The 13530-nt window shown below is 53.9% G+C and overlaps 3 protein-coding genes across 3 annotated transcripts; all 3 read right to left on the bottom strand.

Annotated features, from left to right (window-relative positions):
- Positions 1-919: 919 nt before the first annotated feature.
- On the bottom strand, positions 920-2218 carry GMORB2_5342 (uncharacterized protein; the record flags this gene model as incomplete). The annotated part of the gene is made up of 2 exons (XM_035467316.1): positions 920-1169; positions 1284-2218. 2 exons carry the CDS (start codon positions 2216-2218, stop codon positions 920-922), a joined length of 1185 nt encoding a protein of 394 aa, XP_035323328.1.
- A 1597-nt stretch (positions 2219-3815) lies between these two features.
- On the bottom strand, positions 3816-5224 carry GMORB2_5341 (Pfam:DUF540; the record flags this gene model as incomplete). The annotated part of the gene is made up of 5 exons (XM_035467315.1): positions 3816-3940; positions 4032-4102; positions 4161-4234; positions 4333-4843; positions 5127-5224. The coding sequence occupies 5 exons, from the start codon at positions 5222-5224 to the stop codon at positions 3816-3818; spliced, it is 879 nt and encodes a 292-aa protein (XP_035323327.1).
- A 2954-nt stretch (positions 5225-8178) lies between these two features.
- GMORB2_5340 (uncharacterized protein) lies at positions 8179-13171 on the bottom strand (the record flags this gene model as incomplete). Its single annotated transcript, XM_035467314.1, has 3 exons — positions 8179-8187; positions 11557-11624; positions 13159-13171. 3 exons carry the CDS (start codon positions 13169-13171, stop codon positions 8179-8181), a joined length of 90 nt encoding a protein of 29 aa, XP_035323326.1.
- Between the last annotated feature and the right edge of the window lie 359 nt (positions 13172-13530).

The raw sequence follows: 13530 nt of genomic DNA, 5'->3' as shown, positions 1-13530 counted from the left end.
GCAATCCCACCATGGCGGTATCAACGCAAGGCTATCTGAGCCGCTATGCCGCTACGGAGACGGTTACGATATTATTACCTGCAATGGTCGAGTACCAAACCGGGCTTTCAGGACTATTAGGGATCCTCCATTGCAGGACGCACAGCTTCAGCAAGGTAACAATCGTAATCTGTTCAGACTACCAATTCTCCAGCAGATCTCGCATCGACCAGGTGATGACTACCAAGTGATGACGCTACTACTCCATATCACTGCACCTCTTCGTAGTGCCCACGCCATCAATATCCAATTCTCGTTCAGTCTGGTCCAGTCGCACGTCAGCATCGTCGATTTTCAGAGGGTATCAGGTTGTCAATGACCTCTTGATTGCTCCGACAGGGAAGGCGGCGGGGGGGGATCGTCTACGTCCGTGCTCCAGAACACAACCTGTTCTCCAGATACCTAACCCCCTCCCCCAGCCACTTAACAGCAGCAACAGCACTTTCACCACTCACCAGCAAGACAGAGTATGTCTCTGCCCTCATGCAAGGATTTACAGGGAACTTTTTCTTCAAGAAATGATTAGGAAGGTGTATAAGGAATGTGATGGGTATAATAAGTAAAGAGAAAAAGAGCATCCATCCGACTCGGAAAGGAGGGCGGTTTAGCTTCAGTCAAGCATTTCATCCTAGATTGCCCATAGAACGCCATGAAAGAAAGACCCCACCCCATTTTTTTTTTGGTTCTTCTTCTCTATATCCCTCTACCGCGACTTCGACTACAGTCCAATCTGAGAGCTGGTAGGGGGGGGAGATAAACAAGGTTTGAGGGTTGAAAGAAAATATCCTTGTGGCGATTCAGCCATGTGTGAGCCCATGAAGAGAAGGTGGCAGGTTAGAACGGTGTACTGTACAAGAGCGATATGCAGTCCTGTCCTGTTCTAGACGCGCTCGTCGGCACGCTCGCCGACCTTATCAGCCTCACGCTGAAGGGGGGCCGCCTCCTCGTCGAGGTCGTCCTGGTAGGTCTCGTCCATGAGACCGACCTTCTCGTTTTCGGAGGCGCGCTCAGTCTCGGGGGAGCGACGGCAGATACGACGGCACTTGGTGGCGATGGAAGCGCCGGTGGCCTTGTTGGCACGACGGGCACGCACGAGCATGGCGGCGAAGCTGCAGATGCCCATGACGAAGCTGCAGAGACTTAGCATTTCACATTCGGCAACCGGCGCCATGCACGCAGGACGTGCCATGCACACGGAGGAGACAGAGAGAGCCGGGGACAGGGGTAGGAAAGGAAGAACTTACAGGGCGACACCGACACCAGCCGTGATGCCAGTCAGGACGGGCAGGACGATGCTAAAGGCGACAATCTTGAACAGAGGACCCCAGCTGGGCACGTTGTCGGAGAAAGGCCGGGCCGGGCCGTGAGGGTGGTGGTGATGCGGGTGAGGACCGTCGTGGTGGGGGCGGCGGCCGTCGTCGTCGCCGTCGTCGTCATGGTCCTGGTGCATCTCGTGGCCCACGCTCATCCTGTCGTCGGCACCCATGGGGGGGCGGCCGCCGCGGTGGTGTCCGTTGGGGCCGGCGCCGGCCTTGCTGTTGCCTTGGCAGTCGCCGTGGCGGCCGTGGCGGCCGTGGCGGCCGTGGGCGCCGAAGCCGCGGAGCATGGCCTCGGCGCCATCCTTGAGGCGGCAGAGGAAGCTGGCGCAGCGGGGGGTCTCGGTGTCGGCGAGGGCGACGTCGCCGATGAGGATGTCACCGGTGGGGGCGCGGATGATGCGGATGTCGATGGTGGGGATGCCCTCGATGAAGCGGCCGCCGACCTCGATGATGTGCAGGGCGATGCTGACCATGCCCATGGACTGCTCCTCGTCGTAGGCCTGGGGCCCGACGGCCAGGCTGTAGCCCAGCAGCTGCTCCTTCTTCTTGCCGTTGGCCTTGACCAGGGAGGCCGTCAGGTCGCCGTGCCACGGGTCGGCGCTGGGGTAGAGCTCGTAGCCGTTGAGCGTGAGCCGGGACCCGTCCTCCACGGCGATGTCCATGCTCAGGTGCGAGTCCTTGCCCTTGCACTTGGCGCAGGGCACCTCGACCACCTGACGCATGGCCGTCGCCGGTATCTCGCTGGCGTATACGTCGAACGGCAGGGCCTTGTACATCTCCTCCTCTGCCTCGGTCGTCTCGGGCACCAGGAGGAAACCCGTGGCGGCCGTGGCCGCCAGGATCAGTTGCTTCCAGAGCATGACGTCGGATATGCCGGGGGGGGGGGGTTGGGTTAAGAGAGAAGCTAGGTGGGTGGGCGGGGGGGTTTCTGTGGTGTATCAGACCACTCCTTCAATAGGGAAGCAGACACTGGAAAAGAGAGGAAGAAGAAGAAGAGACGGTTGATGGTTGTTGATAAAAAAAATCGATGGATAAGAAAAAGTCCTGATGAGGAAGAAGAACGGATTAAAGGGAATAGAGAGAGAAAAAAGTGACACTATGACCAGGAGGGGGAAAAGGTAGCAGCACATCAACAGAGTCAGTGGACCTGGCCTGATATCATGTCACCGGATGCTGCGGCGGCCAGCGTATCATCCAATGAATGCGCAAGCCTTTCTGGCCCGATAAGTTAGGTGTCAATTTCTACAGGCAATCCAGGGTCTGATTTGCGTACGTGGCCCTGCGTTTAAGGCTGCACTACGCCTGTATCTGCTCCCCTTCCCCCCCCCCCCCCCCATAATCTGTCATAGCTTTGCACGTTCCACCTGATTGTAGCGGGTCTTTGCCGTCTAAAAATAGTGAGAAGGGCCCTTGTAAGACCTCCCGCTTCCATCAACTCTCGTCATCAACCTCTCAAAGCCAAGAGAGAGCATGAGAACGTGAGAAGAGGAGAGGAGAAGATGAAGGAGATGAAGGAGATGGAGAAGAGGAGAGAAGAGGGACAACACAATAGAGAGATGGAACGTCAATCAAGTGCTGAGCGCTAGGGCGAGGTAGGATACGGGAATTATGCGCTGTCTTCTCAGCCCCGGCTGCCCTGCACTCGTAGCAACGTCCAAGTCGATGTCTGCCGTCTCCGAACCGCTCAGCTGTGAACCTAGTATTGGTGTCGTGCTAGAGAAGTCTACAACTTGACGAGCTGTGTTTATGGTTTTTCTTTCTTGGCCTTGCAGCAGCTGTATCTGAACTCGCTTTAATTCGGTACTTTTATCTTTGCTGTACAAATCCATCCATACGAGGATCCGAGCAATGACATGTCTAGGGTATGCAGTGCGCCACGGCGCCATGGCGGCTGAGCTACGAGATACGTGTGTGTACAGGACAAGAGACGCCGCCAGTCAACGAATAACGCAATATTCTCGTTTAGGGATATAGTTGTATCACACCCATCATGAAAAAGAGTTGACCTTTCTCTTCTTCCCTCTGCGACTTGAAGCCACCGATGAGACCGTTAGCAATCCATCAACCTCTGCTATCACGTAGGAGTGTTCAGGGTCCTCTCCTCCTACGGCTCTCAACAAGCTCTCTGCAGGACTGGCCTGATCACCCTCCCTGCCAAGGTTACACGTCTTCTTCGTGGCAACTCTGTAGCCGCCCCGCCACAGGGTGTGCAGCGCAGACACACGCTCCACAACATCCGGGCCTGTGCAGATACACACGTCCAACCACTGGGCTTACGGCTGTCCATGCAGAGATGCGTATTCCGACGTGGAACGGACCGTGGTGAAACCTTGATTCCAGGGAGACAGACAGGTGATCAGCTGTTCAATGTGCGAGTGGTGATTGGGCAGAGGGGATCCCGAAGGGTCGGGAACCCGCGCCGCGAGAACATGTCTCGGCGGGATGGGCATGTGCTCTTCACTGTTCCCCACCAGTGACGCCCGTGTCCTGGGTGTCGTCGATGATGGGAACGGGGGCGTTGACGGGGGCGTCGTGCGGGGCATCGACGGCGTCAATGTCGGCGGCCCAGAGCGCGGCTCCGACTGTTGCAGAGCATCAGCATCGTCTCTCTCTCTCTCTCTCTCTGTCTCTCCCCATCCATAGCTTCATCCTCTCGTCGTGACATGGACATACCGGTATTGGTGTATGTGAAGAAGACTGAAGCGACGGGAATCATCTCAAGAAGACCGGCGACTATTCCGAAGCTGCAAGAGTGGTGTTAGCGACATGTCCTGCATCGTAGAGGGAGAGGCATCGACGTACGCCGTGTAAGGTCCCTTGTGCGTCTCCAGCCAATCTACCCGCTGAGAAGGCGCCCACTTCTTGAGTTGGAAGAACTGCCTCGTTGTCAGCACACACACACACACACACATCTACCAATCTGTATTCGCTTCTCCCCTCCCCCCCAAGACGAGCGGAAAGGTAGGATACTGACCCTATCATGAACCGTCCCCCCACGAGAACGAGCCTGGAAGAAGAAGAAGGCGGCGGTCCCCACCACGGGGATGAAGTTGAGCGGGAGATACAGGAAGTACCGGAGCAGCGACTTGACGCCGAAGCCGTCAAACGGGCTCTTGACCAGCTTGCCCAGCTTCTGGATGGGGTCCAGCCCGCCGCCGAACTTGACCTCGCGGCCCTCCTGGACCATGCCCGTCTTATTCCGCGTGAGCAGGGTGCCGTCAAACGTGTTGACCAGGGCGTCGCGGAGGAGGTACTGCCTCGCCAAGGCGTTGACGACGGTGACGCTCTCGTTGAGCACGAGGAGGATGGCGGTGCCCACTGCCAGGGGGCCGTCGACGAAGAAGAGGACGGCCAGCTGGGGAACGTAGGTGAAGCTGAACATGCCGACCACGACGGAGACGTAGAGGGCTAGGTATTGGGGGAGGCAGGAGAGGAAGGGCCGCCAGAGGGATCGGTGAGAGAGGAAATAGACGATGCCCTTTGACCTGTCAGCCTCTCGATGCTACGAAGAGCACGACGAATCGCACCAGTCTCCGAAAGGAATAGAAATCAAAAAAAAAAAGAAAAGGGTTTTGAAGCCCATCGGAATCTCGATGGGATTTCGAATTGGGTAGAGTTGGAGGGGGAGTGCCTACCTTGATGGGATACATCCACGAACCGCTCTTGGCAGCGTGGAGGGCAACGTCACGCACCTTGCCATAATCTTCCTTGCTGCTTACACGTCAGAAACATCTGGCTTGGATGATGGGTGAGAGGCGTGATGATTACAGGACGGCTTGCGCATTGCGGGATACCGACTTGGCCACGCGACTCCTCTTGGAGCTGCCCGCAGGCGAAGCAGACGTGTCGGATACGGAGTCGGCCATGACGGCGTGGTCGGAGGGCCAGGAGAAGGACGATGACAGGAGAAGAGTCTATGCGGGCGATGGGTGAGCAGACGACTCTGCGAACTCGATATATTCTCTCGATTCTGATGCTGCCCGTGCAATGATAGAGGACCTGGCGCGTGAAAGAAGTCGGGGAGGTTGGAGGTTTTGCAGCACGCGCCGCAAGAAAATTGCGGGGACAGCAACTTCAATGACGTCAGGAGCTAGACTCTCCCTTGGGAGAGTCTAGCAGTAATCCGGAGGATATGAATCATCAGTCCGAAAGGTGAGCGAAGACTAGATGTCGCACAGGAATAGATTATATCAGAGATTAAAAAAAAGAATAATAAAATAAAAGCTATGTGGCTGCAGAACCCATCAAAGTCTTCGTACGGCTGTAATGAAGAGTGTGAGAGGTGACAGAAAGAAAAAACTTGCGCCGAGGATAGGAAGAGACGTTGTGTTGCTGGAAGTGTGGCGTCAGCTCTGCCATCGCACAATCAACCACCTACGAGTACGTGGCATCGTGCGATGTCTCTTCTACCGAGTGACGACGTGCCGACTGTGCATATCCTCTTGTCGAGAGGGAAAGGGGGCGGAAAGAGAGAGAGGACTGTGGAGAGCACGAACCGCTGTCCGGAGGACGGAGGATGTCGGCCAGGCTGAGATATCCAAACGCACTCTCTCGTACGAGACAGGATGGCACGCCGAACCTTGTCGATTCGGCGACGGCGTCCAGACCGGCCTCATCCAACGAGTCGACTGCACCGCATGTAGGACAGGCAATGTAGTGCTCCCCTCAGACATCGTTGACAGACGTATGACGACGGATTTCATATGCACACCCCTCCCTTTCCCTCCTTCCCCGCCTCTGCCCGTCCGCTTCTCGCAGGTACTACGGCAGGGCAAGGTCAGAGAGTAGGCAAGATACGTATAGTAGAGTTAGGAGGGGAAAGACACGAGGAAAGCATGTTTTGTGGAGAGTTCGACTCGGTATCACGATCCGATTGTCCCATGCATTGTTTCCTCCATCGCGGTGGGATGACCATCTAGATTCAAACCTCCTCGTCTCTGCCTCCAGAAGGTCCCGGTACAGATCTAGCATCTGCTGCTCGCCGGATGACTGGTCTGTGTTCTGGAACGCTCTTACCGGCATATGCAGTCAGCCTTCCCCGCCTCCCCAAGGGGAACGTCAAGAAGGGGGAGACGGGGCCGCAGGGGCCGCAAGGGCCGCCGTCCCGCCGCCACCGCCGCCGCCGCCGCCGCCGCCGCCGCCGCCGTGGTCGGACCTGATATCTGGCTGATGTGGGCAAGGTCTGGCACTTGAAGGGGAGCGAGAGGAGCTTGGTTTCCAATTGTTCCGTGTCGGTCTTCGGACATGTCTCTGGACGTGGATGGGGGAGGGAGAGAGGACCGGCGTCGGTCCGGAGTGGTGGATCCTGGAGAATGGACGGGCCGTTTCACCCACTGAGAGGAGGGAGAATTGACGTCAAAGGGGCCGTCTCATGTTCTATCGGTGATGTGACGGGTGCATATGAGATGGCGTGTACTTGGCTGTACCGCTCATCTCTAGATGCCAGAATCTAGATGACGGAAACATGTTCTAGCAGTATCTAATCTGATGATGGGTGCAATACGTCTGCCCGGAAAGGACCTCTGCGTGGCAAGAAGGATAAGAAAATAAGAATCAAATAAAAGGAAGGGCAGATATATCTGACGGGCAATAGCGTCCAGAACCGATAGCCGGGATAGGAGGGATCCCAGCAACAGTGTACGGGTAAACCAGTCAAGGGCGTTGCCGTCATCGCATTACGATGGGAACGGGTTTGCCACCTCAATCTGACGTGAACGGGGTCATATAATCACATCAACAGCGACTAACCCGTCAATTCAGAAGAAAAAAAAAACGAACCTCGGGCGGTTTGAAGCATAAAAAAAGAACAGCAACCCGAGAAGCTCCCAGACCGGCAACCAGCCGACAACCAGCCGACAACCAAGGTTAGGATTGGCATATAATAACAAAAGACCAACAAAAAAAAAGACATTTATTATTATATATCTATTTTTGTTCTTAAATTCTTTTTTTTTATCGCCACTCGTACGATATCTATAGAATGATACGATTATAACCATACACAAGCAGAGAGACGTCTGTCAGGAGGGGGTGTGCGTGTATGTGAAGGAGAAGCATATTCGCATGTCGGCCATGTTGCTCGTGATGACAGTATTCGGCATGTATCGACTATCCCGTCCCAGCGTCATCGACGATGAGGGCTGTGGATGAGAGAGTCTCCCTCGATTGCTGCTGTGATCGTTTTTGTTTCTCATTATCATTATTGTCGTCATCTCTGACGGAACGGCTGTGGGATTGACGGGATCGTCATGGACCGGGGACCACGTTTTTTCCTTCCTTTTTTTCTTTTCTTTTCTTTTTTCCTTCCCTTCCCCTTTTGGATCTCTTGCGTCTCTGGAATCCATGAGGAAGAAGACAAAGAGACCATGATAGATTCAAGGTGGGTGGCGTGTCGATATACGGGGAGATTGGGGGGGGGATAGCCGTAGTTCAGAGCTCGAGTACGCGCGATGTGGACGGCGACCGCCAAGGGATTGGATTGGGAGGCGTGGGATGGGACGGCATGTGCGGCAATTGACCAAAGGCCGACGCCGCAGAAACGGAACTTACCAGGATCCCTCTCCCCTTTGTCTACGGACACTTGTACGGGATATTCGCACGAGTGCTCGTGCCGGGATTGATATTACTTGTTAGTACATGTACGAGTTGGTCGCTAATCGCAAGGGGAGGATGTCCCCGTCACAACACGCGTATTTGTTCTTGCTCTCTCTCTCTCTCTCTCTCTCTCTTTTTTTTTTTTGACATGCGCACATGCGCACATGCACATGGGGGATGTGGGAATGTGGGATGCATCGAGCATACAAGAGTGCGAGTATTATCGCTAGTGTATCTTGAGGGAATTTCACCCTGTTAGATTGCCATTCTTCTCTCTTTCTGGGTTATCATCCGTCCGAATTCGTCTTGTCGGGCTGCCGTTTATGCTCGTGCGAGTGGCTCTCTCTCTCTCTCTCTCTCTCTCTCTCTCTCTCTCTCGCTGCGATCGTGTTCGATGCGCGATGATGATGAGCAAGGATGTGTCGGTACCATCACCACCTATGCTGCGGTTGTATTACCAGAACCGGAAAGAGAGATATGAGAGGAGAAGAGAAGAGAAACGGGCGTCTATCTACACTCCTGATGCTGGTAACAGGTCAGGTACTTTGGACCGTACAATCATCATTTTACATGGGAATCTCGATGATACGAAATTCCGTCATTGTGAGACCGGCATCTGGACTGGTTTGATTCTAGAAGGTCACCCTTCCGCATAAGGCTCTGCACGCAATGCAGAGGGAGACGAAGAGCCCAGATGTTGATGCAATTTTTTATTCCGCGGAGAAATCCCTTTCTCTCATTTTGTTCTCCTCTTAATTTCCTGGGGATATATATATATATATATATATATATATATATATGTGTGTGTGTGTGTGTGTGTATGTATATATATTATCCCCCCCCCCCGGCCCCTAAACAAAAAAAAAAAAAATACTCATTGTTGTTTGTACCTGTAGTAGGGCGGAGTACATGTATCCGTGGATTGTCGGATCTTTTCATGGATGGGGGTGTGTGTGCGTAATGTAGGAGTGAAGATCATTTTAGATGAAGATGCATGCCCTAAGAAGGGGAAAGGACAGGGGGGGGAGGGGACACGAGGAGGAGGATCGAGATTCAAGGAAATGTCGGTATGTCGGAGGTTACAATCGCCGACTCTCGAGCGTAGAACGAATCCCTTTCACCGACTGGACTCTTCGACTACGGAGCAGCACGTCCCCTTGATTGTGGAGAAGGAAACGGATGTCGGGACCGGCATCGAGGTATCTGAGACGGTTTCAATCCATTATTCCTGTGCCCACTCTATTCCATCCTTCTCTCTTCTTCTCTGCTCGTCCGACGGTAGCCTGATGAGATGTGAGTAAGGGGCAGAGCGGTATTCTAGAAGATGGAGAGACGGAAGGTGCATATCAGCGTGGTCGGTGCGTGTTCGTCTGCGCAGAAGTACATGGTGGTGATCCTGTGCTGGCAGATAGTAGATGTACAGGAGGAGGGGGATGCTCGCTAACTGACCGGCCGTGCCTGTTTTAAGTCGCCGTGCATCCATCTCGGTCATCATTCCCGACACTCTCTCGCTCGCAACGTGAAGCCATTCCTCGCTGTATATCCAGCACAGAGAGAGAGAGAGGGAGAGAGAGGGGGGTTGGGGTTGGCGAAAAACAACACCACTATACCTCTACACTGTATAGTATGGACTCGTGAGGATGATCATCTTTCAAGGCGTAGTTGGGAGAGGGAAGGATAAGTAGACGGCGTCAGCAACACGCAACACAATTCAGCTTTACCAGACCGTTATCAAACCCGACCTCTGACCAAACGGTACTGGTCAGGAAAGAAACGTCGGAGTGACTAACCCCCCCCCCCCGGTTATATATATGAAGTTTACGCCGTATCGATACATGTAGCTGTGCGTGGTATCAAGACGTAACCTGTTCGCTCGTACCTTGAGAGGTGGAGGGCGGGGGTTCTGGTCTCGATTTCCGGGTGGCTTACGACGACAAGTATACAGCTGATATGAGGGAAGGCACAGACGCGACGAGTTTCGAAGTTGGGATGTACACATGCATCAGACATGCCATGCGGTCATCCGTACCGGGAGGAGTGATGACAGTCCCTCTCGGACTGTCTGACTGTCTGGCTGTCTGGCTGTCTGGCTGTCTGGCTGTCTGTCTGGCTGTCTGACTGTCTGGATGTCTGTCTGACTACCTATGTATGGACTAGCTGGTCAGTAGTGCCAGTCACCGGGACGATTCTCGTACGAGAAAAGTATGTGTTGGGTGAGGTGCATCTGGCAATCTGAGATATGTGCATCCATGTACTATCGTAGAACCGGATAGCTCCTCGGAGGGGGGGCTTAGACTCTGAAATGAGGCGTCGACAAGATTTGGCACCCAAAAGTATACGGGGGTGCGGCACAGTGATTGGGGGGGAGGAGTTGAGTGCTCGTATACTCTCTTTTCTCTTCCTCTTTGGGTATTATTACTTGTACGGTCGAAGGGAGGAGGAGAATGTGATACTGCTGGCAGCAATAAGCAGGCAAGATATGGGAACAGTTTATATGTATATATATATATATTCATATATATTCATACATGTAAAAGAGGGAGAAGAACAAAAGGGTACATGATGAAAAGGACCTGGGTTTCTCGAGGGTATCGCATACAGGCTACAGAGCCGTGTCCACCATGTAATGATATGAGTAAACCGTAGACACCCAGCGTTGTTAGGGATCCATGCAGCGTGTGGCTGGAGTGCATACGCGAGGAGTATTACGCTACTCTTCTCCCCCTCTCTCTCCCTCTCTCTCTCTCTCTCTCAGTCTCTCACAATCACACACACACACACACACTCTCTCTCTCTCTCTCCTGCGGGGGTTTTCGTGCTCTCGCTCCTTTATTGCATGCCCTTGTAATAGGCGTGTCGCGTGACTCTCGATGAACTCCCTAGATCAGTCGGTTCCCCGTACATGCGGTCTCTCCCTCTCCAACTGCAACTCCCCCCTCCCCCCTCTCATATGACGGTAACGGTACGGATGACGAGTGACGCGCTCCCGAGAGCGACGCAGAACAAGCAACGCACGACAGCAGCCCGATAGCCTAGAAAAAGTGGGATGCCGCCGACTCCACGCTCGGGTTCGGCAACATGCCAAGTCCCGGCGGAACAAGCCAAGAGAGAGGGGTCCATCCGTCCCAGGGGGGGGGGCCAAGGGGAGCGGAAACTGCCCGCTGGCATGTGCATGCGTACAGCTGTCCATTGTCAGCTGTAGCTTGTTGGTTGCTAATTATTTTCCAATTATCCTCTCCAATTTCCTGCTTCTCAACTCCCTCGCTTCAATACCGTGTTCGTAGCATTACGATCGTAGCATCAGCACCATGAGACGCGTCGCCCTCCTGCCCATGAACAAGCAGTACGAGAGGTACTATACGTGCAACGATGACGATGGATAGATGCGCAGGCATTGAGGAATTTGCTGTACCTGTATCGTCGCCAGAGGAAACACAAAACACACTCCCCCCCTTTCACGGCCGCGACAGCTGCGCCCAACCAGACCGCTCTTCTGAACCCCCTCCCCCCTCCCCTCTCTCCTCTCTCGGAAGCACGCGTGGGATGATGCGGGAGAGAGAGAGAGAGGTGACCCGTACAGCTTACTGTCGGCTAGGGAGGCTACAGAACGTAGTAGCGTAGTAGCATAGTACTCGCCGCTTCCCTCCGCGCCCACTGAAGCTGCCATGCAATCTCTGAAGCTAAAATGGGCTCTTTCTCTCTTTTGCACGGCTTACAATCAGAGTCTCTTTTATTTTTTTTATTCTTATTTAATTAAAATTTTTTTTTATTTTTTTTGAAGGAGTTGGGAGAGAGAGAGAGAGAGAGAGAGATTACCAGGTACATATACGTAGCAGTCTGTATGTGTGTGTATGTGTGTGTATGTGTGAGTGAGTGAGTGAGTGAGTGAGTGAGTGAGTGTGTGTGTGTGTGTATACGCTGTAGTCAAGAAGAGAAAAGCTAGGCGTGTTCTGTTTTCGGGCCGCGTCCAAGCTAGGAAAAACAATCATCAAAAAAAGAAGATGCAGCCCATTCATAAGCAATTGGAAATCGAAGAGTCGGGTCGATCTTGATGCTGACTCCAGCACCTCTACCCTCCCCCCCTCCCCCACCTTGTCGTGACATGCGCAGGACGTCGGGAGTATAGAGGTATACATATAAAGGTAACATCAGCATCATAGTATTCTACAGTGAGCCGCGCAGATTCGCATCATCTGCCTGTCAGCCGAAAGTACTCGTCCCCCCTCTCCGGCACTTGGCGAACAGCAAGAACAGCAGCGGCAGCAGCAGCGGCAGCGACGACAGCAGCGTCACGAGCTGAGAGAGATTACACTTCCGAATGGGATGAAAGAAGGGTGCTGCCGGCGTCAGCGGGAACCGAGGAGGGGGAAGGGGGGGGGGGGAGACGAGAACCCGATGCCGGCAGAGGAGAGAGAGTAAGCTTCCCTCTCTCTCTCTCTCTCTCCCAATGCTCGCCCGACGATGATTTATTTCGTCTTTCGCCCTCTCGGCCTCGAGAAATCACGGAGTACGGGAGTCGTGGACGGGAGATGGAACTGACGAAGAAGTAGAGGAGGAGAATCGGCGATTCTTCACTCCGCCCTCACCTTCGATTACCCTTAACCTCGGCACTGCACCGTACTGCTGAGAAACATACATGCGAGTACACACATGACTTTGGGGGCGCAACCTACACTGCACAGCATAACCTCTTTTTATATATATGTATATATATATAATAATAATAATAATTTTTGTTTTATTTTTTTATAACAATTCCCCCATGACGGTTTGTGTAACGGCTCTGCCAGCGCGTGCAATCCAAGGTTCCCCCCCCCTTCTCCTCTCGAAAACGGTTCTAAAAACGGCAGAACCGACTGTACGGTGACAGTGGTGGTGTTGGCACTTACGGAGTAAGCAGGGGTTCGGAGTCGAGGTGAGTACTGATCCCGCTTATTTCTATCTTGGTGACCTGCGGGCTTGGAGAGGAGGCGCGCGGGGAGGGGAAGGCAGTGCGGCAATGTTGAGTTGGTGTTGCTGCTGCTGCTGCTGCTGCTGTTGTTGTCGTTGTCGTGTTGCTGTGTTGCTGTTCTTGTTACGATGAGCATCACGGCATGTATCTCTCTCTCCTCCGCATGCTCATCACTATAACAAGAACGAGGAGATAGAGAGGGAGAGGGAGGAGAGGAGGAAGAGAGAGAAGCGTCGGCGCAGACACTCTGTCTACCCAGGTTTACCATGACTACGACAGAGTATCGCGGCAGAATAATACCCCAAAGAAGTAGAGAAAGAGAGCAGGAGAGAGAGAGAAGAACATGTACAGACGTCGTCGCGTCTCGGTGTTAAAAGCCTCGCCGATAGTTGAGAGAGTCCTCGCCGACTTGTTCTGATCCCTTCATCCCCATCCTCCCCAAATGATATAGACACACCCCCCCCTCTCTTCTCCCTTGTCCCCCTTTCGACCCTCGACCCCACTCGAGCAAATGTACATCGCAGCTTGCGAGTAAGAAGGCACTCGGAGACTATGACAGGGCCGCACCCGGGGCTGAGGCTCACTCTCGCACACGCCACGCCCCCTCCCCTCCTCCTCCCCTCCCCC

Source organism: Geosmithia morbida (genome assembly GCF_012550715.1).
Source record: "Geosmithia morbida isolate 1262 chromosome Unknown scaffold_3, whole genome shotgun sequence".
In the NCBI taxonomy this organism is placed as follows: domain Eukaryota; kingdom Fungi; phylum Ascomycota; class Sordariomycetes; order Hypocreales; family Bionectriaceae; genus Geosmithia; species Geosmithia morbida.
Note: the sequence above shows the minus strand (reverse complement) of the source record. Positions and strands in the feature narration are given on the sequence as shown.